This window comes from Anopheles darlingi, chromosome 2 (genome assembly GCF_943734745.1).
Source record: "Anopheles darlingi chromosome 2, idAnoDarlMG_H_01, whole genome shotgun sequence".
Classification (NCBI taxonomy): Eukaryota; Metazoa; Arthropoda; class Insecta; order Diptera; family Culicidae; genus Anopheles; species Anopheles darlingi.
The window spans coordinates 12,465,368-12,491,771 of record NC_064874.1 but is presented as its reverse complement, the minus strand read 5'-3'; the positions used below and the strand labels follow the sequence as shown (position 1 = coordinate 12,491,771).

At 48.2% G+C, this 26,404-nt stretch overlaps 4 protein-coding genes across 9 annotated transcripts in view; 2 read left to right on the top strand and 2 right to left on the bottom strand.

The window, feature by feature from the left end:
• LOC125952495 (brain tumor protein) overlaps window positions 1-12,664 on the bottom strand; it is a 25,221-nt gene extending 12,557 nt beyond the window's left edge. The window contains exons 1-6 of one of the 3 annotated variants that reach the window (XM_049681976.1): window positions 12,587-12,664; window positions 6,982-8,002; window positions 4,721-6,892; window positions 4,486-4,649; window positions 4,173-4,405; window positions 1-4,076 (exon numbers count right to left, since the gene is read on the bottom strand). The exon at window positions 1-4,076 is cut by the window's left edge and continues 12,557 nt beyond it. In XM_049681976.1, the coding sequence (XP_049537933.1) occupies window positions 3,972-4,076; window positions 4,173-4,405; window positions 4,486-4,649; window positions 4,721-6,892; window positions 6,982-7,502 (3,195 nt within the window). In that variant the 5' untranslated portion in view covers window positions 7,503-8,002; window positions 12,587-12,664 and the 3' untranslated portion in view covers window positions 1-3,971. Of the gene's footprint in view, window positions 4,077-4,172; window positions 4,406-4,485; window positions 4,650-4,720; window positions 6,893-6,981; window positions 8,003-10,068; window positions 10,148-10,305; window positions 10,524-12,586 lie in introns of those variants that run through there. The other 2 variants (XM_049681975.1, XM_049681977.1) reach the window with 2 other exon arrangements.
• A 137-nt stretch (window positions 12,665-12,801) lies between these two features.
• On the top strand, window positions 12,802-15,454 carry LOC125952503 (enhancer of mRNA-decapping protein 3). Its single transcript, XM_049682002.1, has 3 exons — window positions 12,802-13,070; window positions 13,157-14,784; window positions 14,849-15,454. The coding sequence occupies exons 2-3, from the start codon at window positions 13,413-13,415 to the stop codon at window positions 15,160-15,162; spliced, it is 1,686 nt and encodes a 561-aa protein (XP_049537959.1). The 5' UTR covers window positions 12,802-13,070; window positions 13,157-13,412; the 3' UTR covers window positions 15,163-15,454.
• A 1-nt stretch (window position 15,455) lies between these two features.
• LOC125952509 (DALR anticodon-binding domain-containing protein 3) lies at window positions 15,456-17,081 on the bottom strand. Its single transcript, XM_049682012.1, has one exon. The coding sequence runs from the start codon at window positions 17,028-17,030 to the stop codon at window positions 15,768-15,770; it is 1,263 nt and encodes a 420-aa protein (XP_049537969.1). The 5' UTR covers window positions 17,031-17,081; the 3' UTR covers window positions 15,456-15,767.
• Window positions 17,082-17,190: 109 nt separating this feature from the next.
• LOC125952494 (E3 ubiquitin-protein ligase Nedd-4-like) lies at window positions 17,191-26,342 on the top strand. Of its 4 annotated transcripts, XM_049681971.1 has the most exons (8): window positions 18,294-18,397; window positions 18,788-18,836; window positions 20,586-20,747; window positions 20,832-21,545; window positions 22,079-22,639; window positions 23,298-24,172; window positions 24,255-24,947; window positions 25,023-26,342. In XM_049681971.1, exons 2-8 carry the CDS (start codon window positions 18,795-18,797, stop codon window positions 25,123-25,125), a joined length of 3,150 nt encoding a protein of 1,049 aa, XP_049537928.1. In that variant the 5' UTR covers window positions 18,294-18,397; window positions 18,788-18,794; the 3' UTR covers window positions 25,126-26,342. The 4 variants fall into 4 exon arrangements, with proteins under 4 accessions (XP_049537931.1, XP_049537927.1, XP_049537928.1 ...); XM_049681970.1 differs by lacking the exon at window positions 18,788-18,836 and having other exon boundaries at window positions 17,192-18,397; XM_049681973.1 differs by lacking the exons at window positions 18,294-18,397; window positions 18,788-18,836 and adding an exon at window positions 18,870-20,360.
• The last annotated feature ends 62 nt before the right edge of the window (window positions 26,343-26,404 follow it).

Genomic DNA, 26,404 nt, shown 5'->3' with positions numbered 1-26,404 from the left:
TTTTATCATTTTCTATAGTTTAGTTTACTATCTCAAGACCTTCTTTATCGTAACTTTTATCTTTCCTTCACAAACTAGCAGTATGTGCTCAGTATGCATCTATGGTGTTTATCTCGCGATTCACGATGTAACTTATTACACTCTTGAGAATGGCCAGAACAAAGAGTACAAGAATCAATTGAATATGCCCTTTTATACTCGTCGGGGGGCCTTTGCTTCATACAATTGACGCATTGCAATCGATACGAACCATCCCTTTCGGGTTACTGCTTTTTTGATATGTGTTTATGTCTGCTTTGTTACGTGAAAAAAGTTTTGTAAAAAATGTGCACATACAAGAACGCTTCGCAGAGGGCGGCATAAAGCAAATCGTATCGATCGTTTATATCTGCCCAAGTATCATAAAATACGAAAAACATACATAGTTCGTTAAAACAGAAACTGAATTTTGCTGGCTCGCAAATTTTCATCTGCACTACGCTTTGGAAGTGTGTACCTGTGTACCATTGCTTTGGGTGCGACATTCGTTACATGTACAGAAAATACATTGCTTTGAATATTCTTTCAGAAGCTCATTGTTATAGGTATTCAAATTTCTAATTTTGGCATTATCGCCACTGAACTATGTGGAGCTTACTCAAATTTATACTCTAATCGGTTGATTATCGATCGAAATAAAACAAACTAAATCAACTTAAACATTAATATGAAAATTTAAAAAAAACTATATTAACGCAAGTAAAATAGGAAAACATTGGAGATTTTAAAATCATTCGGCATAATACACAAAAAGCCGAGCCGAAAATAAATTATTACTATCGTAGATGCTTTGAAAGAGAAGCGCATTAAATTCCATTCTTGTTTTTCCACATTTGTTATTATTTTGTGCTATCAGTCAAGTATAAATAGCGATTGCGAAAATATACTGTAAAGGAACTAGATCAACAAAAAATCTGGGACACGACTTCTGAGAGCCTCAATGCTATACAATTAAGGCAGTTTTTGGAAAACTACTAGTTTCCCACTTCAACCGAGTAAAATAAGCTGTAAGTAGTTGTGTACTTTGAAAAGGAAGCATGATTTTTGAAAAGTAGTGCGTTTCTTGGGTCCATGGTTTTCTTAAACTATCAGAATTTCTCTACATATTCAAACAAGAAACAGTACGCTTTGGATTTGCTAACTTTTTTTAGTGTACACTTTTGTGGAGTTTCTTCAAGTATGAATCGAATTGCTTGTTTAATTTTTATAGCAACTTTCTCCAATCATAACATGAACGGTACCAATCCATCCACAAACATCTTAAAAAACGAAAGGGTTGTCGGGTCCGAGTTCTACCATATTGTTTATCAACAAATTTCAAATCGAAGCTTTTTCAGGAAAGAACAAATAGAGAACAAAAAACAGATGTGCATGATTCTGATTCACCATTTTGGTTTTACTTGATCGCAATTATACCTTGAAAACTCGAAACTTTCATCGAACATTTGCTGGTTTACATTGTTTTGTTGTGGCAGTAATCAATGCCACCTAGTTTTTCAAAAAAAAAAATCATACTGTGTAAACCTTTTCCATATTGAAGGTAGAACCAAAGTACAGCGAAAAAATATCAGCAAATCCTGCATTGATTTGATGTAAATAAACTCAGCCTATTTTTCATGAAACATTATAACTAAATATCATTTACACAATGTTTATGGCATCCGATTTCTGATATATTGCATTTTCAATTAATTGGGAATGGATCACTCAAACTTAAGCTTTTAATATAAAACTAAACGCCAATCTTGATTCGAGATTCTCTCATAAGAAAATATAGTTCAAACTGTAATAATCGAACAAATGCAATCGCCTGTAACCAACGAGATTCATTTTAAACATAAATTAATGCAATAGTGTCTGCTCACGTATCCACGTTGGTAAATATTCTAGTTTTACTATTTCTAGCCCCAAAAGTTGTAGCTATTTCTCGCAAAGCGGCAGACGTTACCGTCATACATACCATGGAACCTAGAGGGGTTCGTACTGAATCAAAGGAATTATTATCGATTGGTAAATTAAAATATAATAAAATAATTTTCTCTTACACATAAAAAAGGTCCACACAGTCGCACAAACTTTAGGTGTCTCGTTTGACAACAGGAAGTATTAAAATCGTAACCATAACACATAAAATGCACTTAAAAAACTAAAAAAGGAACTAACGACTGTTCGAAATATTCTGACCTCGAATGTAGATGAAAAAAAGGATAACGAGACTTAATCGGGCAACCTGGTTCACGGTATAAACATAAATACTGCCTGACCGAACAAACAACGAAAGACAGTTCACATTCATGAACGCATCAATCACGGCTTGTGGATGGTGAGGTGGGCAAAAATCATCTAAATACGAGTACATAGAGTTTAGTTGGACTGATTGTATAATAAATCGCGAGTTAAAAACCACTGCAAATGCGCTCCAGCTACTTCTAAACGAAAAAAAAACAATAATCAAAAGACTACAAAAAAAATCACAACGTTTGTCTTTCTGCCACAAAACTGTAGAAAGTTCAGGCTTTTATACCGGCTAACGAAATTTTAAATTAACACGCGCACATCGGTAAAAACCAGAAAAACCCCACAAACAAATTAAAAATATCCTAATAACTCTAGCTATACAATTAGTTTGAATGTTTCAAAATCGGAAAAGTATGTGCAAAGGCCAATGATAACTTAATGATGTCAGCAAAAAAAACACAGACAATTTAAAACTTTCCAAAAGTATCAAAAATGTCAAGTAAAAAGTGCACCCTTTTTTGTAAATCGCTTTCTTGCTTTGTAACTCCCCTTCATAACCGAACAGTTTTCGAACCTTTTGTTCCTATAAGTCTTTGCTGCTTGGCTTCGACTCCTACTGGTGTATATAATCTGGGTATGTAAATGTGGCTTATAAAGTTTTCGTTTCGCATAACTATTTTTCTTTTTGCTCCGAAAATATAACATATCTAGCATTCACTCTCTATGATGCATCCATCTTTACATTTAGATGTATATATTGATCTGTACAATCGAACCCCCTGTTATTACGTCAAGTATCAGGAAGTGAACGTCCTCCTTTTATTAAACGTTTATGTAACAATACGCAAACAGTAGACAAGGAAAATGGTCGATAATATTTACAGAGAGTTGGGTGCGGACTTCCTAAGGAGGCACCTTTTTGTGTAACTATGCGTGGCCGTTCTTTGCATTTATGATCTAATCTGACCATGGTCGCCTCGTCACAATGTAGAGCGACTCAATATGATTATGGAAAGGCTCCTTGAAAATCCCTTTTTTTGTGTTTTTTTTTTTTGCTAGTTTATGGTTTTCACCAGAGCGACAGCATGCCATTATGCAAAGAATTGATTAACCACCTGGACGTTGACACGAACGCGTTCCACACACATTGATGTAAAACAATAAAATCAGAGATCATTTACACGTTCGCGGTCATCGTCGTTGTAATAAATATAAATTCGCAGAGCAAAAAGTGTATAGGTATACCAGTGGTGTAAATATGGCTAACGATAAAAACAGAAAAGTAAAATAATGATATTGGCTATCGCATACTAAATAATATCAATCTATCTTTGTTAAAATTGCAGGATGCTTGCATGAAACAGACAGCCTTCCTATTTTCATAGAAAAAAAGTGAGCAAAATTCTGCAGATAGCAGAAAAAAGTGAAACATTAAATAAGTTTTGAGGATTGAGTGAGCGGTTGGTCAATCATTTGATTGGAGAGTTGCCAATCCGCATCCAGCTATTGCCTTCGAAGGAGTGACGCATTCTGCCAATGTTTCGTAAGTTCGGCTCCAATGCTATTTTGAGGCACAACTGTACTCACGCTAGTGTTTGTGATGAACGGGGATGGTGGACTACTTGCGCTCCTTTCAACAGCCCATCAGGAGGCATTTAGTAATTGGGCTTTAGAATTCTTGCACCCGCTGTTGATCACTGGATGTAGAGTGTGTTCAGAACCAGCACGTGATGATTGTTTTTAGCTAAGGTTACCACGTACCCTTCGGATGTTATTTTAAGTCCGCAACAGCGTGATACCTGGAAATAGCATAAAGGCGTTAAGATACGCGTATAGAGGCAAACGGACCCTATCAAAAATCAAGGATCATCATTTCGAACAGTGATCGTACTCACCTTTACATAGGGGCATTCGAACTCGGACTGCAGCTGCCCGTCCTTCGAGTAGCAGGCAACGTGGAAGCGGTTACCGTGCGAATCACCGATCAGCACATCCCCAGCATCGGAAATGTCGATACCGTTCGGGAAGCAAGTGATTTTTTCGCTACCGATACGATACTTAAAAGTGCCCTCTTCGGAAAATACTGCTACACAGTGGCCCTTAAAGTCACAAACGAAAAAGTCCGTTCCTGCGAAAGAGAACAATAGCCAATGCATATGAATGTTAAACTATCCTTAATCCGATCCATGGCATAATGCTCAACCGCACCATTTATAGCGATATCCGACGGCTCGCGCATGAAGTCGCTACAATCGAACCAGTGTATGAGATTGCCGTCCTCAGAAATGATGAAAACAGTCGGAGAAACACTGTCCACGGCAACGATCAAACCCTTGTTGGTTACCGCCAGACCAGCGACGATGTCGATGTATCTAGAAAACAATCGAAACCATCAACTAAGAAAAGGTTCCACAGCATCATTAATAACCTCCCGTCTGCTCACCTAATCGCAATCTTCTTTATAAAGTGACCATTCTTGGAGAAGATCTGCATACGCGACCGTTCGTTGCCACGGTCACATACAACAAACTTGGCGCTTGCCCGCATTACCGCCACCTTACGTGGGTAAAACAGTTGACCCTCCTCCTTTCCTGGTACGCCAAAGGAAAACTTGAAGGTTCCGTTCTTTTCGAAAATCTCGATGCGATGGTTGTTCGTATCGGCAACAACGATCTCCTCATCGACGCCGAGGCAGAAACCGTGCGGTGAGTTGAATTGACCCTTGGTTTGACCCAACGAGCCGAACTTGCACCGTATCTGCATCGGGGTAGCCTTAGTGCGTCCATTCACACACATCGATGGTTGAAAACGGTTCATTGCTCCCATATCGCCACCATTTAATACTCCGGCGCCTTCGAGCGGGGGCATACTGCCTGTCACTGGCAGAATGGGCGATGTTGTGCCCGCCATTACGGGATAATCATTCATCATTGGTACGGTGTCGAGCGTTGAGTGTGGCGTAAGCATTGGTCCGCTGCTCAGCTCCTGGCTTCCCATCGAGTACTTAGCCAGCGCCTGGATGGCGTGCTGATTGCCGGAGATCAAGTCAGCCAGCGTGAAGTTTGTCGTCGCGGCTGGAGTGCTGTTAACGGGGACGATTGAGTCCGTCATATCATTCGATGAAGATTCAGCCAAATTCGCCAAGCGATGCAGATTGTACTCTGCGATGCTTGTCAAGCCGGGAATAGTAGCAGCCGGGCCTCCAGGACCGCCCGTAGCTCCTACACCTACCGGCGTCGGTGTACCGGCAAGTGGATTAGCGCTTATGGCAGCAGTACCGGTGGTGGGCCCATTAGATGGCTCTGGAGTCAACACGTTCGGCAACATATAACTGCCGGCTCCGAGCGCCGACATGTCACCATCGAACGACGACTGCATCGACGTGGGTAGCGAAATCGGACTGCTGGCCGTCACAGAAGCCGTCAGCGGTCCTTGAGTGAGACCACAGCTCACTCCACTAACCCCACCACTGCCAGTGGGCTGGCCATCATTGACCATGATCGGTACACCAGGCAGAGTTGGCGGAGGAGTCGTTTCGTTTGTTGTCGCCAGCAGAGTGGCTTCGGTGCGGAACGAACCGAACAGTTCCGGAACGATCTGCTCGAACTTTTCATAGTTGCTTTGAAACTCAATCGAAAAGTTTACATCCACCTTCGGTGCAGTGCCCATCAATAGTCCGAGCTGCTTGCAAATCATGTTCTTCAGACTGAGCAACTCCGGTCCGTTGCCCTGATCCAATACCTTGCGCGCGTACTTGGTGGCCACTTCGATCTTTTCCACCGATTTTTCCACATTCTCGTACAGATCCATGATCTTCAGTTCGCGTTCCGAGTGTAGCTTCTCTAGATTTTTCAGCGCATTCTCGCAGCATTGCTCAAGCACAGCCTTAAAGCTTTGGAAAGATTCGTTGATCAATCCGCGTGCCGTCTCAAATTGGCTTTGCAGCTCGTGCAGCGAAGATTCCAGTTTGCTCGATGCATGGTTGCAGTACTCGATCTTCGATTTTGCCTCTCGCATCGAGTTTTCCAACTCCTGGCGCATTGGTTTTTCGGCTTCGCTGATGATCTGATAGTTGTGATCACTACCCTTATGCTCGCCGAGCAAACACTCGTTGCACACGGGCATTTGACAATTAAAGCAGAAATACTTTAAGTTCTCAATTGGATGGACGCTACAATACAGCGTCTTGTGGACCTTTTCCGATGATTTGCGCAAGTCGTTCAGCTGCACCACCTTATGGTGCTCGAAGCAGCGCATATGCTGGTGAGCATACTCGCAACTGTCGCATAAAAAGTTGGCACAGTTATTGCAGCGCGAGATGGCCATCTCCTTGCTCTTGCATGAGGTGCAAGCCAGCTGCGATGGCTCGATGGTGGACAGATCGAGTACATTGCTGAGAATGTAGTCCTGGTGCAATCCGGCTGCACCTTTGGGACCAACAGCTGTGGCCTGCTTACAGATAGGACACGCAATAGTTCCGCCGCCGCCTCCGAGCAGATCTTGCTTCTTCTCACCTCCAGTGTTCAAACTACCGCCCTCTGCTAAAAGCTTGTCCAGACACGGTTCACAGAAAACATGGAGACAGGACAGGACGCGAGGTGATGTGAATTTATTTCTGGAAGAGACAACAAAAACGTTAAACGTTATTTAGATTCAAGGGATACTATGATCGCAATAAATCAACTGGTTAGGAAATCTACTCACTGGCAGAGGGAACAATCCTGATCCATCAAATCAGACAACGATCCGTGGTCTAGCTGATAACCACTAGAACCATTTTCGCTCAAGCTCCCGTTGGCCACGTTTTCCAGCTCCAGCATGTCATCCAGTTTGAAGCTTTCCGCAAACATGCTGCTACTTGGTGACGGTGACGATTTCGAACACAGCTGATCCGGGCGTGGCGAAAGCGAAACTCCACTAGACGAAGCGGGTGATACAGCCCCTGCCACAGTAACCGTTGCCGTTGGCACAATCGAAGCGCTTACACACGCAGCAATAGACGGCGATGCAGCAATCATCGTTCCGACGGGCTCGGGAGCGGCATCGGCGTTGGCTGAGGTCGGCCCCGAATTAACAGCAACCATTCCGTTGCTATCTGCAACCACCGATCCACTAGAGCCACTCGCCGAAGAAGTGGACGAAACGAGGGAATTGGCACCACTCCCATTCGAGCTAGTGCCGGACGAATTGGTTTGAAAAGAGGAGTACAGCTCAACAAGCGTCATTGCTGTTGCACGAAGCACTAAGGCCACGGAGACTATCTTCAGACACTGACGGACGATATTTGGTCAACGATTAAAAACCAGTGTCGACTGCGACCAGCCAGAAGCAGTGCGATCTATGATGTATTCCTTGTGCTAGAACACACGACCCACTTAGCACGTAAGTTGATTAATGTAGGCGGAGGACTTCTTTTACTTCTGCTATAAAGATATGCGTATGAATCGAACCGTTGTTTAGTGGTGTGGCCTTTGGAGGTGAGTTTCCTGATGATATTTTCTTTGGTAATTTTTTTTTCTCGTTCTTATCGGCACTCTTTGAAGCAGGATCGTAACTCAGTAGTACGTTTTTCTTCTCCTCTATTGTCTAGTTGTGTTGAGCAGCTTTCACGAAACGGATTGCTATTGGGATGCTGATGTTGGAAGCGGTTCACTTCAATGCAATAATGGCGAAAGTTAGGCCCGCAATATTTCTGGATGTAGGTTTATTCGGTCCAGCCCAATATCTGCAATGAATAAAAAGAAAAAATTGCTTATCGAAAGAATTTGATAACAACGGCAATGCGTTAGAGTCAAATTATTCTGGATCATCGACCATGGCAAATGATGAACCAAGGGGCCGGGGAAGAAGGGTTCAATTTAAACTGATCAAACGTTAAGATTTATTGACCCATTGGCATACATTGCCATTCTACGACAGCACTAAATTCTGCCTTCCGTCATTTAACAGTTCATTAACTAGATTTCCATTCCACCTTGGAGACCTTGATAATAAAGCATACATATTTACATAACAGATAATGGCCATCCACGTTAATGTCCTATAAATGCGATATTAAACATAGTCTTCAATGAACCATTCGTTTAATATGTGATAAAATTACTGATTCCATAGCCGCTATGTGGAAATGGGCAGCATGTTTTTTTTCTTCTCCCCTTCTCACCACAAACATTTATTACATCGACGTTAACAGCGCCGGATAACTTCGATAATCAATAATGACGAACACCCCGCTACAGAAGGCGAATTTTCGTTCGAAACTCCACACAAAAAAAGGTCATACGATGCATGCTTCCGAAACTTCCGTTGGCTGTCGGTGGCAGAAACCGATGGTTCCTAGATATCAATCAATTTCACAATAACAATGCCAAAGGACGCCAAATAGTGGCTACTTTCAACTAAGCCTGCAATTGAACCGAAACTAGGCACGCGTAGAAACAATTTCGATTCCGATTGTTGGACCACCCGATGATGGCCGGTTTTCATATACTAAATTAATCCTGCATAAGTGCGTTCGCTGCAGTTTGGAATCCATGCGCCAAAATTAGGTATCCCACGATACATGGTTCGACGTACCAGTTCCATCGTACAGTATAGCAATACAATCGCTGAAAAGCATGATCCTTGTGAATCCCAAAATTCCCGAAGCTGATGCCAACGACGACGTAATGCTTTGGTGGCGACAAAGTTCATGATATGCCTTTTTCGCCTCGTTTGCGTTGTGGCTTTAACTTGGTTCCGTTTTGGTGCGAAGAACTTTGAACGACCATAGGAAATCCAATAAAGCTGTCATAAATTGCATCAGACCCTTGCTTCAAGAAGGCAGCGTCACAAAATAAGGAAGCATGTCCGTACGAGTAATGATTCAATATGCTGTAGCTTTGCGTTTATTGGCCACGAGCAAAAGAAATGAAAAGAAGGATACATAAAACGAACTACGAGCTGAAAGGCCAGTGACGGTCGGTCGGAAACGTTGTTTTTCATGCACATAAATGGACTAATTGATAAACAACACCCAAGCAAATGCCTCGAACGATTTTAAATCCCAACGATCCATCATCGAAAAAAGGCAACGAAATAATTCATACTCACGGTACGTCAGATCAATGGAGCACCGGGCAACTTCTTCCAAAACCCCAGAAAACCACACAAAAGGATTAACAATTCAATGGTAGAAGAAAAAAAAGCAAGACACTGAAAATACTTCAATAAAGTGATCCTGTGTCAATTCGCTTTTGCAACGACAATGGCGGAGCGGATAAATGTTAGCCCGAAGTAGAGTCTCGCGCCTACTAATCCATAGTGACGGTGCGCCTCCATCTCAACCGCTTCGCAGCAACCAAGCAATCAAAAAATCGCTGGCAACACTGAACCGATTGGTCGTCATGGTAACGAACCGGGGTCTACTTTGCTCTATATTAACTTTGAGTTGTAAGTGAACGAAAAGGACATTCTAGAGCACTAGCTTGCGGAGAAATGCAAAATGTAGCACGATATCTCCCACACACTCCGCGGCACACACAGGCGCACATCGACTTGGAACGCACGTTGCCTCCTCCGTCAGGCGGAAAATTGCATAACTACCCGTGGTGCGTTGGAGGAAGAAAATACATTTTTTATGCAAAGGAGGAAAACCATGAAAGAAGCAACGCTAGCACCGCATTTTACTGGATTCGAATGCAAGGAAGGTTTAAGGCAACCTTTTCACACTAGCAAGGACCGCATAGGTCATTACAATAGCTAAACATTCGAAAATAAAAAGAATCACGTTTCACTGTCCGATATGTTTACCTGCACACTAATTACACTAAAGTAGTTCAAGTAAACCCAGTAAACGGCGACTCACTGCACCAGCAAAAGACAAGAACCGATTTCACGACACGCCTGCTGGAGTCGGTGGTTGTTCTAGGCGATGCACGATGTCGTAACCAAAAATGAATTTGCCTCGCGAGTGCCAGACACAGAACGGACACAGCAAACGGGGAGGAGCACGAAGCGACCGCCGTTTAGAGCTCAGACAAAACTCACCCTCACCGCACCAGCCACCACTGTTGGCAGCATATTCATCAGACCCACTGCAAGCGCGGACGACGACCAGGCGGGCGGACGGGATGGATGATGATGATGCCCGGGATATGGCAAGGCAAGGATTGGAATGTTCGTCGTTCTTTGGCGAAGGGCTTTCGCGCAACTACTGTCACGAGCCACGCTGCTAACGTCAGAGGAGTCGCCAGCAACGTAGCGCGCACAAGCACGAGCACGCGGTCTTCTCTCGCAGCACATGCCTCTCAGGTGATCCAAGTAGCCCGAATCGAATCCGAAAAGGGATGGTCGACGCCAGGAACAACAACCCCCTTCCCACGCCATCCTTCTTCTTTCTATCTCTCGTCCGGTCTGAACGGTTCAATGCAAAATGCTGCCAATTCTCTTCCGAAAGGATGCAGCAGGACAGCGGTACGCGAAAGTTTTGCGACCAAGCGCGAGAACGAGAGCAGCATAAACGCGCATACACATTAGATTAGGAAGGCGCGCGGGGTAACGGGTGGAGACCAGTGTGACCAGTGTGGGGTGCGGCGCATTGCGGATAGTTTGCATGGCCCTTTCGAACGAACGGCATCGACAAACGAAAGCCATCCGCCAAGGGCGCCACAACATCCTTCTTCCTTCTCCTCCTCTGGGGGTTCGGAGGGTTGCGAGCATTCTTTTGGGGTGTGAGCGAGCGAGAACCCAGACAGGCCAGAGCGAAACAGGTACTTGAAGCTGCGAGAGTCGCTTCACAGAATGCTCGCATATGCTCTCGCGAGTGTGTCCTTGCATATAAAAAAGAGACAACGCATGCGAACCTCTCTATCCCCCCAAAAAAACTGTGTTTTTATCAGGCAGAGACACCCTTAGTTAACTAACCAGTAAGGTTACACAGTTTGCATTCGAAGCGGATTGGACGAATTGGCCTTTATTGCCGTGACCAACAAGGAACGTGTTGGCATCATGACCAGCTATTAATAAACAACCAACGAGCTAATTAAATGAAGGAGTCGGCCAAAATGGCCAAAACCAACTTGGATCCACAATGCGCAACTTGCGGGCTATCATAAAACGAAACGATGCTGAGTAGAGGCCCCAGCTTCCCTTCTGAAAGCCCACGCAACGCCACGTCGTGGCAGGGGTTTCACGGTTGCGGGGAGGATTCAGAACCCTCGACAGAGAGACACGATGGTTTTGGGGTGTGATTTCATAACGTCACAAACCACCCCTTGACCAATCGCCAATCTGCAGCACGGCGCCGCAGGAGATTGTTTATTTATACGTGAGTGGATATGATCCCAATTTCGTTATCATCCGCTCCCGGTGCGACGGTCCGGCATGCGGTGCCCCTCCCCTCTCGTCCCTCTCATCCTTCATTCCGGCAATCCTCGTTGATGAAGAGCGAGTACCGCGGCTCACTGAAATTGCTTCCCATTTCCATTTTTGGCTCAACGGGCCGCGGCGGCCCGAGTCCAACAAGGTAGGCCTTGGTTCGCAAACTCCCCACTCTCGCTCGCTCACTCGGTCGGAGAAATGTTCTTTTGTGCGCTTCATTCTTTCCCATTTTGTGTCGCGCTCATCTCCTCCTATAGCAGGATATGTAGCGCTGGGCCGCTGATTCGCGCGAGCCAAATCACGGCATTCAGAGAGGGGTGGCGGCCTACACAGAGTTACGCGCATGGCCAACGTAACAAACGTGCGTGTCGCACCACCGCCGCACCTTCCCAGCATCGCCGAGGGGTTTTGCACAACGGCGGCCCCCCTCCAATAAGAATCCAAGAACACGGAGGAATTGATGCTGCTGGTCCACGGCACGACGGTTCTTCTTCGTCTACTTCTTGCTGTTCCGACTATTACGACGGAATGCAAAGTACAGAAACCGATTTTTTCCGCTTCTGGCTGGCTGACTGACGGGTTACTGAGATTGATTTTCCTGGCAAACCACCGACCGGAGGAAAAGCCTACTTTTATCCAACGGACGGCCTCGTGATCCCCCGGATTTCCATCCCATTTTACCTCCCCGGTCGATCGATAGCACACACACGAGGGGAGGGGGGAGGGGGGGCACAATTCTGCTGCGCTAACAAACTGCGGCTACCTTTTCCTACCCTCTTCCTACCTCTTCCACCCAGGACCAATTTTTCACTAACCACGCACTCGTGAACCACACCGTGATTGCACAACCGTGTCCGGATTACGTTCCACTTCCGGTTCGGCTTTTCTGATGGAAGATGGTGCGAAGAGGTCGCGGGATGGTTTTATCGTCGCGTTAGATGGAAATTACCTTCATCCTGCAGTATTTTTGGTTGAAAAATCCGGACACAAAAATCCGCGAGCCTGACAGAAAAATCCGCGCAAAAGTCACTGCTGTCACACCTGTCAAGCCTGAAGCAGCGGCTATACGAGCGCGCGCGCCATGCCAAACTCCATACAAATTTGCCCGGCGTAGATGGTGCCCGGAATCGCCGCACGTGTAGCCGCTGCTTTACCGTGGCTTCTTCCGTTCCGTTCCGCGTTCAGAAATCGCCTGCAAATAATGGTGGGAAACTTTTAACTGTTTTGAACCGTTGCGACCTTTTCCGTGCGTGATAAGAGCCAAGTTAAGTTATTTTCCTACTCCCGACGTCGTTCTCGGAGGAAACATAAACTTTCCCGGCCTACAAACCGTAGAAAACTGCAGCGTGCAAACAAAACAACGGGGCTAAAAACCGCGAAAAGGATTCTACATCCTTTACTACGCTGCGGCCGTGATCCGGCTGTCTCGAAAGGTAACCATCGACAACTGCTCCGACAACTTTTAAGGTTTGTGATTCTGCAAGGATCGGCGGTATTAACGATCGAATGCTCTTTCCAGTCGGCAGGATCGCCTGCAACGGATTACGGGAACAAACGGATCCACATCCGGAACATCCGTATCCGTGCAGAACAGAAATAAAGGGACTTAGAAAACCCCCCACAAAGCAATAGTGAGACACAGAATATCGGGACATGTGGCCTTAGCAGGCGGTCCCTGGCATACATCCTCAGAGTAGTTGCGAAGGGCCAGGAAACTGGATCCAAAGGCCGTGCTGGAGTAAACCCCCTCACTGAATAAGAAGGAGAAAGTGACCATGGCGGAAAAGTGGATCGGAAAATCGGTGTCGATACACTGCCGCAATGATATCGGCATCTTCCAGGGCATCATTAAACGCGTCACACCGACCGATGTGGTCATCACGAAGGCGGTGCGGAACGGGATCCCGCTGAAGAAGAGCACCGTGGAGGTGACGCTAAGCGCGCGTGATATCGCCAAGTTCGAGCTGATCGCGTGCAGCAACGTTCCGAGTATTCCGACGAAATATACCGGCCCCTCGGCCGCAGAAAGTACACTCGAGGAGCAGTTTGACGAACTGAGCTTCAAATCCAACACCCGCAAAGAGAGTACTCAATCCCAGCAACAGCAACAGCTGCAGCAACCGCAACAAGATACCGCGACAACCAGCAGGACCACCATCAAGGCTTCTTCATCCTCCGTCACAGTAGCTGCCGTCTCCTATGGAGGTAATGGAGTCAGCACCAACAACAACAGCAGTAACAGTACCACCACGAATACCAGCAAGGTCAGCAAACATGCATCTAACAACGGGGGAAAGTTAGGTGGTCGCAGTCGGAAGAATCTTGCCAAAGAGAGCACGTTCGGCTCACCGGACGATGATCCGATCGTGATGGATAAGGATTTCGATTTCGAGAAAAACCTAGCTCTCTTCGATAAGCAGGCGATCTGGAGCGAGATCGATGCGAACCAGTCGAAAGCGGCGGCAGAGGCTGGTGGTGGTAGTGGTGCAGCAAGTGGTAGCTCCAAGCGTCCCCAGGCTCCGAGCTCCGCCAGCAAAACCAAGTACCGGCACGATGAGAACGTGCTTGCCTCGGTACCGGCGCAGTATAGACGAATCGAGTACCTTAAAAAGGCACCCATAGTCGAGAAAACGACGCGAGAGTACTTAACGGACGAGGGACTGGTGATTCCTTCCATTCCTCCAGTTCTGTTGTGTTACATCGGGTTCCAGGCCGTGGTATACGGGTACGATCGCCACCGGCAGAATGATTTCCTTGCTCGCGGTGCCACAGAGTTGGCGCTGCAGCTGCTCGGTGGGTCGAGGAGGCTAACACCGAACAACCAGCACCAGTGGCCCAAAATTGTCATCATTATCGATGAAGCCAAGCATGGTACCTATCTCAGCGTAGACAATTTGCTGAAGGACTTTATCGGAGAGGATGTGTTTGATAAGCCACCGCCTGGTGCACCGTTCAGACCCTATTTCGAAAGGTATCCCGAGGAGGAACGGCTCAGTGATGTTGGCTTCTGTACGGCCCGGTTGCTCGCTAGCCACGGGCTGGAAACGATGGTTTGCTACTTGACGCATGACATGGGCAACACGAAGGAAACAATCGATCGAAGATTGTACCGTTTGACCGGCAATGGATTCACCTCCGATGTAGAATGTAAGTAGACGGCCCTCGAGTTCACACCACAAAAAGCATTACTAATGGTTTTCCGTTTTTACAGCTCTACCGTCATGTGATCTCGTCATTATGGCTTCCACCAACGGGAAACCCAGTCCAGCGTTACGCAAATTCGTCAGCGATAGCAGAGCCCCGGTTCTTGCCATAAATCCGCCACAAGACGGGTTCGAAGGTATCCCGATCAAGTGTTCCATCGTACCGATTCTCCCTTTGAGCGGAACACGCGAAGACGCTGTTGGACGGCTGTACCTGTGCAACATCGGCATCCCGAACAAAGTGTTTGAAGATTGCAGCTTTCGATATGCGAGCCCATTCGACAAGTTTGTCATTCCCATCCACCGGCGAAAGGACGATTAGGGTACATCGGAGCGAGGTCCAATTTTATCATTTTAACCATTCCCCGCCCACCACAATCCTTTCGACCATCGGTCCCGAACGCTGCCTACTATTGCTGGTGCACATGACGTGATTTTAATCGAAACTTAACTCTATCCATCGCAGTAGCAACGGGACGCACCGTCCCGGTGGGAGGGGAAGACTCAGATTCAATGTTCAGGTATTCTCTTTTTTTATCAAATAAAAACAAAACACAATAGATTAAAAGGCGGCAAGAAAGTATGGGAATAAATTAAAAAGAAACGCAAAAAGTAAGTGGAAAAATTCAACATCGTTCATTGTTTTCCGATCCCGGAAAATTCAGCGTAACATTCTTAAATGTTTGTCCTTCCTTGCATAATAAAGCATTTGCCGCGTGTACCCAATCGTTCCTTCCCGTGTTCGTTCCGGATCACGACATATTCAATGAATCATTTTTACATGTTTGTTCGTGCATACTGAAGAAAGCGTCCGTCACGTGTATCCTCCCTCTAATATCTTCGTTCCTCGTTCCTTGAGAAAATTCAACATAATAATTATACACATATGTTCGTGGATACTACAGAAAAAATCTGCAATGCGTATCTCTACATCTTCGTGACCGCTTCCAGATTAAGAAGATTTAACAGGACGTCCAACATGTGGTATACGCTTCGCAGCAGACACAGCCGCACCAGCATGGCCGGAACGAGCTTCGGTCGATTTTCCGTCAAGATGCGCGTCTGACGGTAGTACTTGCTGAGGCAGGACACCAATCCGAACGTAAACTCTAGCAAACGATGCGGGGCCATCCGTTCCAGCATACCGTCCCCAAGCGTCTGGCGTAAGGCGGTCGGAAAGCCAATCACGTACACGAACAGCAGCTGCCACTCGTCCGGTTCGGTGAGCAAAGTAAAATCGAGTCCTTCCACGGTTGACGGCAGTTCCGGATAGCCTTGTGTCTGCCGCATGGTCTCGTACTTTTCAAATAGTGCCGCCAGCCGGGCGTAGTTGTAGAGAATGAAGGAAGCGCCCTTGCAAGAGGAGATCGTACTACTGGCCAGTCCGCGCCGCATATCGATCGCACTGGAATGTTTGGCCTGCAGTACATCTACGATGGCCGCCGAACGGCCAAGACTGGCGATGGAAGAATGACTGTCGGGCATGTGCCGCAGATCCACGCGGTATTTGTGCTGTGCGATGAGCTGCATATCGTTCGAGCGACGCGCAATGTAATCGTCCGCGTTGCCTATATCGGCGCCATGCAAAACCGGTCCAACAAGCATCTCGATTCTTCTTGCGCCACCTAGCTGTTCTGGCCCGCCTCTAGTCTTTCTGTGCACTATGGCGATCTCGATGAGGTTCCTCGAATCATGATCACGGTTGTCCTCCGGGTCCCGTTCGCTGACCAACTGATATCCAGTGTAGGTGAAACAGTTCCGTAGAACCTTCCTTAGTGCATTCATACGAAAATTGGCCATCGAGAGCGTGTTGGGTTGTCCGTTGGTGTCTCTTTGTTGGTCGTCAGTTGGCGGTTCGTCCTCGATAAAGATTCGCCCGCGGCCTACACCGAACATCGGCCTTTGTCTGTAGCTCTCCAGGCCCCATTGGAAGGCAGTGGCTCGCTGAATCCAAAGGCGTCCCGTGTTCCCCTCGAGTATGGCCCGCTCGATCGGAAGATTCCATTCTTTGCTTTCCAGCAACAGGCGTTCCACGTCCAGCCGTAGTTCCGAATCGATTCCGTGTCTGATCATCACATCACCCATCTGGCACAGGCGACGGTCGAGGAATTTTAGTGTGTAACCCGTTGTGTATCCTGAGGTAGACAGAAAGTTAGTTAAATCACGGTGTAGCTCAGCGAGAAGGTCCATTTTGAACTTGAAATGTCCACTTAAATTTCCACGGCCTGCTACCCGGACCAGACAAATCTTCGTTAAGATTTTACAACAACAAAAATTCGAGCAAAACTGCTTCCCTGTCTCCGACCTTGTGGATACACAAGGCGCGCCACTAAAATGGAGAATTTTAAGTCAAATTAGTGAATTTAGGCAACTTTAGGCCTGGACCGGATTTTTAGTGTCCCCGGATTGTGCGTTTTATTTCTCGACATAATTCGGTGGAAGAAAACCCTCGGAAAAGGAAAACCTCGCATCGTCGCATCAGCTGTCAAGCATCGCTCGAGAACGGTTGAGGAACCCCGTCCCCGTTTTCCGTGGCGAGGCTAGAACATAAAGGAAAATACTCGCGAGCGCCCCATCGCATTTACATATTCATTTCCGGTTCGTGCCAGCGGAGGCTTGGGCTCCGACGCAAAAAGAGCCCCCCATTCCCGAATTAACGCCGCGTACCGTGACACGAGTGGAGGTGGAGCAAGTTTTTGTCCTGCAAAATCCAAACGTTTCCGCCAACGGGTCGTTACGGGTTCGCTGTTCCCGTTCGTGGGTGATAAGTGCGCGAAGGTGCAGTGACGACGAAGGGCAGATGCAGAAGATGTTTCGTGATTCATCTCAGAACGCCCCGACCGTGTAGTAGCTGCGTAAAACCCAGCGACGAGGCTGGCGAGAGTTCTGCGATTATTCAGTCGCCCGTCGAGATGCGAAAAGTGGCCAACGGCGGTCCAGCCTGACCAGCGCCTGTGCATCGAGGCGCCTCCCGCGAGTGCAGTGCAAAGAAGTGCATTCAAGTGTGCCACCGTTCTACCTCCCCGTAAGTGCAGGCGCGTGATTCCTCCGGCTGTGCACGACCGTGAAGAGAGTTGGCTCTCTCTGCGTCATCATCATCATCATCATCGTCTGCGTCGTCATCGAGGCTTTTTTACGGATCGGTGGCTACCATAGAACGGCTGCAGTAGCATACAGCATAGCAGTGCCAACGTGAAACCAGTTCCATCCATCCCCTTCCGGTCGCCGTCGCCACCGTGCAGCATCGATGACTAACTTGGCGACTGCACCGCGCTAATCAAGACGAAAGGAGAGAGAAAAAGAGAAAGGTAGCTTAAGTGAAACGGGGACCGGGTCGTTCATAGAACGTAGCTCCGTCGTCAGGGCAGCAGTATCTGCCGTCGTTGGGCACTCAACCCTCCTATCGAACGCCGCACCGTCCTCACCCCATCGGATCACTGATGACACCGCAACGTCCGCCCCGCCGAAGGGCACAATCCGTCAGTAACTCCGCAAGCAACGCTTCCCCTTGCCTGGACCTTGTCTTCGGGGGAACCCGAAGATCACTCTTTACCGCTGTAAGTAGCTATAGCAACGGTTCCGATTCGATCTGATTTATCCGCATCCCGCTGATGAACCCAAAGTATGCCAAATTGCATGTGTACGGAGGGAACCGGCCTGCGCTCGATAGTACGACGCACCATCGCGACCGGGATCCCGGTGCACTGATAAGCGGCGACATCCCTCGTGATCGGCAACATCATCCTAATAGCGGGTTGATGGCCATGTTCCCCCGCATCAGCGGGCAGATGGGCCGAACAATTACCGCGCTACCGCACCCGCTTATCAGCTTGGCAAACCACCATTCGTCATACACTCGTTCGCTCACCCCTTTCCTGCTCCGTTCGCTCGCTCGGTCGTGTGCTCGGTTTTATCGTTCAATTCAGTCACTTGTTGTGTATTTTTAGGCATTGGATGCAGATCCGAATACCCTGGAACGCTGGTACGTGCCCCAAGGTAAACGAAGCGTAAACACACGCGGCGCGTACTCAACGGAGCTGATCTTGTAGCTGACCGCTGTGTAGCTCGAAGATATGAATGTGGGAATCAAGACGCCTGGTTTCCGGTAGAATTTATTTGGTCGGTATTGGGACTACACCAATAACGAGACCGCTACCGTCCGTACACGATAAGAATGGTTTTGGTCTCTTGGCCTTCAATTGGCCATCGATCACCGATCACCAGTTGCCGTTTATCGATCGGCGGCCGAATTCTCAAATCGATGGACCGGTAGCAGCGGGGTCACAATTCTCACTGAACCGATGGCCATTACGGCAAATCGACCGTACGGCCGATGGCACAACACTAATCGAAGGCGTCAGTCTCGCGGCTTAGCGGAAGCCAGATGGAACTTTCTAATCTCCCCTCCCAGGATTAACCTCCTGTCGCCTTACAGCTCCGTGAGATACCGGGACACATGTGTGGTTCTCGCGTTTGGGAGGCTTACTTCTTTACTCATCAATAATTAACACGGCAACGGATAAGGCCACGGGATCAGCGGTAGCGTGTGTTGGTATCATCCGCCAATCACTCCGCTAGCGCGGGATTGGCTAGCGATCGCCTAGATAAACCACGATTCGGGAAAACCTCATCGACGACCGACCGGTTTGGTGCTCGGTCACGACATCTTTAACACACATACAAAAACATGTTTGTTATCTTGCGTTGTGTTAGATGCTCGATGCTGTCCGTTATCGACTCTAATACTACCACCGGTGGCCCGAGGATGGCTGTCAGGGCCACCGTTACGCAGGTGAATAGTTTCGCGAGGCCGTAGTACGGTCTCGTATCTACTGTTTCTTTATCTAATCCATCGCATGGCGAGAGCGGAAGGGAGGAATGTCATTCTCGAAATCATTGGATATAGGCGTGAGTCCCGTGGTATCCTTCGGGGCCCTGCGTTAAGGGCTGCCAGCTGCGCGTGAACACGCGGCTCTCCCCCGCCTTTTATCAGGGCTTTATTATCGCTGATAAGGCGCCGACGAGACGATTGGGACCGTGCCACTCTCCCAAAAAAAAACCCATCCTCTCATGAGGCCCGTCGCGGTTGAATGAAATAGTCTAACGAGCGCACCAAACTCCACATTTCACACCACCACACTGATAGGGCATCGGAAGAAGCATCGACACTGGCGCTTGGTTTCGCACGGAACCCAACCGCCGTCAGTCAGGAGAAGTCAGCAACCAGACAGCACCCGCTCTTACAGCCTTTTGCGGTCGCGTCGTTTGAGAATGTAATTGGCTAACCCGGAACCCCTTTCCCAACTGCTGCCGCGGTGTGCTGGAACTGCTGGAGACTTAGGCGGCTATGTAGCCAAGGTGGCATTCTCTCGAGCACGAGTAGAACGACGAACTCCGCCTCGTGTAAAGTTACGTAGAAAGTTGCCAGCGAGTGATATTGTCGTGCTCGTGAAGAAGCAGCATACCGTTTTGGCCGACCGGACGGGGATGACGCGGACACCGTTGTTGTTCAGTGAGATGGTATGAATGTGCAGTTTTCTGCCTTCGATCTTGTTCTTTTATCGTTGACCACGGCAGAGATAAGTCAGAGTTTGAGCAGCAGCAGCTGGTGTGTCTGTAAGCGAGACAGACAGAGAGAGGGAGTGAGAGCGAGTGTACATTAATCACAGTCGACGTTGTAATTCGATTTCATAACTGAAATACTTATGCCCCAGCTCTAATGAATGCTTTTTTGTGTTGTTACAGAACGACGAGGATGCACGGTATGTGCGGATCAAGGTGCTATCGGCGAGCTCGCTCGCGAAAAAAGATATCTTCGGCTACAGCGATCCGTACGTGAAGATCGAGCAGAACACGATCATCGGTGATGTGAACATAGATCAGATGGTGACGAAAACAAAGCGAAGGGTAAGCTTGTGCCCGATCGGTAGGATTGTCATGCATTTCTCCATTTCGTACAGTAAAGATTGTTTCCTTCCATCTCCTCCTTAGACTCTGAATCCGGTATGGAACGAGGAGTTTGTGTTTCACGTTAAACCGAACGAACACAAGCTTGTGCTGCAGGTGTTCGATGAAAACCGTCTTACGCGCGATGGTTTCATGGGGATGGTCGAGCTAACGCTCATCAATTTGCCACGGGAACAGGACGGGCGTACGATCGCACCCAAGACGTATCCATTGCGAGCAAAGCGACAATCGAGTTTGCGCGGTGCCAAGGTACGCGGTTCGCTGCTCATCTACCATGCGATCATGCGCGACAATGATCCGGCCGCGGGACGTACATCGTCCGGCGGTGCGGCTGGTGCTACTACGGCAGCGGCAGCCACCACCACCGAAAGGGCCTGGTCGCATGATCTGCGTTTCAACGCTTCGCCTGACTCACCCTCCTTATCAACGTCAGCAGCACACAGAAGCGGGGTGGCAGCGGGTGGAGCAGCCAGCCAAATGAGCAATCATCTCTATCCGGTGCAGCAGTATCACCATCATGAACGACAGCAGCAACCGGAACCATTGCCACCAGGCTGGGAGGTGCGGCAGGATCCGGTCGGTAGGACTTACTACGTCAATCACATCGCCCGCACGACCCAGTGGGAACGACCGAGTGTCCTACCGGCCCAGCCAGGTTTGAATGAGATGGTGGCCGCCTTTCAGCGGCGGTTTCACATCAGCAACGATCCGGACAATGGCAACAATACTGCGAGCCTGGTAAGTTGTGGAACAACTAACGGTAATTGTTTCCGTCCAATAGCCGCAAACGGGGACAATCGATGGTGGATCCTGCATTTTGATTTTTTGAAGATTCTTTTGTACATCTTTCCTTTAGTAACGTTTAGTCCTTATAAGATGTTGGGTGCTTTTTGATTTTTTGCTTTTTCGATTCGAATCTAAGCCACGTGCAGCGTAGTAACTGCATTTCAAATCAGGAATACAACAGAAACCGAAAAACGAACTAGTGAAAGTCCGAGAGCGCATTCGTCGAATTCGGTCATTAGTATTACTATCCTGCGCAAAACAACGAAGAAAAAATTGAGCGCAAATGACGTAAAGAATATGGCTTAACGGAAGACCTTTTGTCAATTCAGAGCATTAGTGCACGCAAAGAATTAAGCGTTAGAACCACCAGCTATCATCATGCGCCGATCCCGTAAATATCATTCCGCATTCTCATCCTTCTCTCTCCCTCTCTCTCTGCTCGTCTCTCACCTGCATTCGATGTACCGTACGCGGCCGGTCTAAAGGCGGACAATGTTAGTATTGCTTCGGAAGTGGGTAGTAGCAGTGGAGCGGCTACCGCCGCCACCACAGCTGCTTCTATGTCTCCCATGGCTTCGCTCGGTGCCGATCGATCGCTCAACAGTTCAATGATAAGCCTGTCCGGAGCAGCCTCGAGCACTATGAATATGGGTGCACGTAGCGTTGAAGGTACCGGTGGCTGCCAGCTATCCCCTTCACCGTCAAACGTATCGATCACTAGTACCGGCGGTAGCACCAGCAGACCGATACGACCAGCGCCACCTCCACCACCACCAGGAACATCGGCCATTTCGGCACGTTCTAGTCCTACCGGTACACCGGTACCCAGCCAGAGGCGCCGCGCGTCACAGCCCGAAGGGACGGCACCGGTGGTGAATGGAAGTGAAGCCAATCCTTCTTCTTCCCATGCCGTTATCAGTGAATCCAATTCGGAGGGTACGGTGTCCGCTCGTAGCAGTCCCGGTCCGGCGACAGCTAATGGTAGTGATCATGCTGCTGATGCTGCTACCGCTACTGCTGCTTCCGGTTACGAGAGCGCCACAGAGGTTGGTTGTTTTAGCTTTCCTATCCCTCTTCCGGTCGGTTCGAATGATCAAGTACTAACGATCAACAGCAACTAGACAGACTACAGTGTGTACTCTAGTTGTTACCTTGGGGTTGCATGTGTTCGCTTCAACTATCGATCAAAAGGGGACACTAAAGCCACAACAAAGAATGGTGGTCCCCGAAGGAAAGAATAGGCACATAACCGGGGACACGGCGCTATGAGCTAACCGTAGAAATCCTAACCCTTATAGCAACATTCTTATGACCCCACCAGGTGATGGATCGCTTTAGCCGATAGGACGCGGCCTTCTTCCTCTACTCTATCTTTCTTCGCTTATTTCCTTCGTTCGTTCGTTTGTTCGCCAGCAAAACTATCTAATCTGCTTTGTCCGCTTGTGATCGTGTGTTTTAATTGGATCGTTCAAGGTACACTAACCAATCGGCACGGGTGGAATGCGGATCGTGAACTGCTCCGGAACTGCTGTTGAAGCGGATGATGATCGTTTTGATACTAATTCCTTGACGTTGCGTACTTCTGTTGTGTTTTTGCATGGTTTTGGGGTATTGTTATTGCGGTCCTTATTAACAACTTTTTTGCACCCCTCTTGTCTTTTCACTGTAACCTTTACGCCTCTCCTTTTCCCGTGTTTTCCGTAGGCAAATGAAGGTGCAACGTCTTCCTCCGCTAGTGGCCAAACGGTGTCGAGCCCACAATCCTCTGCGATGACAACGCCAAATCAAGTCCGCTCGGATTCCACGGTTATCTTAGGTGGTGGCATTGCTTCACCGACTGCCGCCGTACCGGCGACTCCCAGTGCGGCCGGGCTGCCAAATGGTTGGGCCGTCCAAGTGGCGGCCAACGGTCGACTCTTCTACATCGATCACATCAACAAAACCACGTCCTGGGTCGACCCCCGTACCGGTTTCGCTAGTCCCATCCCCAATGCAGCCGGTTCCGGTGCCAGTGGGGGCACCGGTGCTGCCAATGGTGGTGCCACCGGAAGCAATGGACAGGATCCACGATCATCGGACGATAACCTCGGTCCACTGCCGGAAGGCTGGGAGGAGCGAGTACACAGCGATGGTCGCACCTTCTTCATCGATCACAACACACGCATCACCCAGTGGGATGATCCGCGGCTTTCGAACCCCAAAATCGCTGGCCAAGCCGTACCGTACTCGCGCGATTACAAGCAGAAGTACGAGTACTTTAAGAACCAGCTGCAGAAACCGAGCAATGTACCGAACAAGATCGACATCAAGGTGAGGCGGGCTTCGATCCTCGAGGATTCCTATCGAGTGATCAACTCGGTCACCCGGATCGATCTGCTGAAAACGAAGCTGTGGGTTGAGTTCGAGGGCGAAACGGGCCTCGACTATGGTGGGTTGGCCCGCGAATGGTTCTATCTGCTATCGAAGGAGATGTTCAATCCGTACTACGGGCTGTTCGAGTATTCCGCCATGGACAACTACACGCTACAGATCAATCCGAACAGTGGGCTGTGTAACGAGGAGCATCTCAATTACTTCCGGTATGCTTTGGAAAGGGGATCGGGAAGGGAACCAATGCGAATGGCCTGGAATTCATGTTTTCGTTTGTCTCCTGGTCTTCAGATTCATCGGAAGAATCGCTGGAATGGCCATCTACCATGGGAAGCTTCTGGATGCTTTCTTTATCCGACCGTTCTACAAGATGATGCTGCAGAAACCGATCGATCTGAAGGACATGGAAGCGGTCGATACGGAGTACTACAACTCGCTGCTCTACATCAAGGAGAACGATCCGAGCGAACTCGATCTGACGTTCAGCGTGGACGAGGAGAGCTTCGGTACGATGAGCCAACGGGAGCTGAAACCGGGTGGTGCCGAGCTGGATGTGTCGAACGACAACAAGGACGAGTATATACGGCTCGTGATCGACTGGAGGTTTGAAGCCCGGGTCAAGGATCAGATGCAAGCGTTCCTGGAGGGCGTCAATTCGCTCGTACCGCTGACGCTGCTCAAGATCTTCGATGAGAACGAGCTCGAGCTTCTGATGTGCGGTATCCAGAGCATTGACGTTAACGATTGGAAGAAGAACACGATGTACAAGGGTGATTACTATGCGAACCATGCGGTAGTGCTGTGGTTCTGGCGTGCCGTTTTGTCGTTTAACAACGAGATGCGTGCCCGCTTGCTACAGTTCGTGACCGGCACTTCCCGGGTACCGATGAATGGGTTCAAGGAGCTGTACGGTTCGAACGGGCCGCAGCTCTTTACGATTGAAAAGTGGGGCACGGTCAACAATTTCCCTCGTGCACACACATGGTAAGTGGTTGGTATGAGGGAGCAACCCGATCCAGGGTTATATCACCATTCTTTCCACGCTCTCTCTCTTTACAGCTTTAATCGATTAGATCTGCCCCCATATGAGAGCTACGCCCAGCTGAAAGAGCGGCTAATAAGTGCAATCGAAGGTAGCCAAGGATTTGCGGGAGTGGACTAACCGGCGTCCGTGTCCTCGGTACGTTGGAAAGAAGCGACTCGGCCCAGCAACCCCCTGTCCCAAACATTCCGCCCGGTAGTAGCAATTGGGCTTCGTTGAACAATTGATTCATTTCGGCAACTCCCAGGACCCGGGGGGAAGCTGGCTGTGTTATGTGCTGCTCGTTGAAAAATCGTTATATGGAATTGTTGCCTTCTCGGTCGTTGTTTCGCGTAGCATGAAGGAGATGGATGATGCACTATGAAGTTGTTATGTTTGGTGAGACAGGAGCAGTCATTGGAATGCTTTGCAACCATACCATCCTGCCATTGCTTTATAGGTGACACTGCAACAAAAAGAGAGTGGGTCAAAGCCATTACCCAACGGTATGGCAAAAGTTGAAGGAAACATATATTCGATTTGATTCAAACGAACGGTTGGTCGTGGTTAAGGGAGAAGCGCACACGAGAGAGAGAGGTACGAATGGAAAAAATGAGGGAAAACATCCGTTTGCACTGATATTGTACGTATTATTGGACAACGTGTACTTTAGTGCCTTCTGGGGGCGTTCACGATGATTTCCATCCATGCTTTCGTGTAAATTTTTGCGTTCTTTTTGCAACTTTTGCTCAATTTGCATCCACATCTTTACGTACTACGTTTCATTGTCCACATCACACCAAAAACAAAAAAAGGGAGAATTCAATGCTACACGAGGCATACGGGATTGCGGAGGATAGATAGCTATATATATACTTGTATATTCGTTTATAGTTTACCCACCTAAGCATATAAAACCTGAGGGTAATTTGTAGAGTCCGCTTGCTATGCTATCAGTGTCATTTCGGCAACGCCCTAGCAGGCCTTGGAACAGTTTGAAACTATTTTTCTACTAAGTATAAAACAGGTTCGTGATACAATCTACGCGCGATATCTGTGCTATTAGGTGCGGCATTTCCTTTGCGTAAAAATTGTGTACGGGAGAGAGAAAGAGAGAGTGTGGAACGAAGGAGATTATTTACCGGCGTAGTGCAGACCTTAGGTATTCGTTAGCTTCTGCTACAGATCAGTTAGCTACAGATCGATTTAAAGTTGGGTAGGGCCCGGGGATGAAGGAAAGTGACGATGAGTCCGGTAAAGCGCGTCGAGACCTCCACCAACTGGGGATGGGAACGATGGTTTAACGAACGCACAATACACGAGGAACGGAATATAAAAAAAAAACGTTGGAAAAGTGATGCTATTTTGTATGTCTTGATTTTTAAAGTAAACATATTCTACGAACGTTGCGGAGGAATAA

Bases quoted from the DNA above. Each gene is read 5' to 3' on its own strand.
- LOC125952503 (XM_049682002.1), top strand. From the start codon at position 13,413: ATGGCGGAAAAGTGGATCGGAAAATCGGTGTCGATACACTGCCGCAAT. The intron at 14,785-14,848 runs GTAAGTAGACGG...CCGTTTTTACAG, and splicing joins ATTCACCTCCGATGTAGAAT to CTCTACCGTCATGTGATCTC.
- LOC125952509 (XM_049682012.1), bottom strand. From the start codon at position 17,030: ATGGACCTTCTCGCTGAGCTACACCGTGATTTAACTAACTTTCTGTCT.
- LOC125952494 (XM_049681970.1), top strand. From the start codon at position 18,281: ATGACACCGCAACGTCCGCCCCGCCGAAGGGCACAATCCGTCAGTAAC. The intron at 22,640-23,297 runs GTTGGTTGTTTT...TGTTTTCCGTAG, and splicing joins GTTACGAGAGCGCCACAGAG to GCAAATGAAGGTGCAACGTC. The intron at 24,948-25,022 runs GTAAGTGGTTGG...CTCTCTTTACAG, and splicing joins TTCCCTCGTGCACACACATG to CTTTAATCGATTAGATCTGC.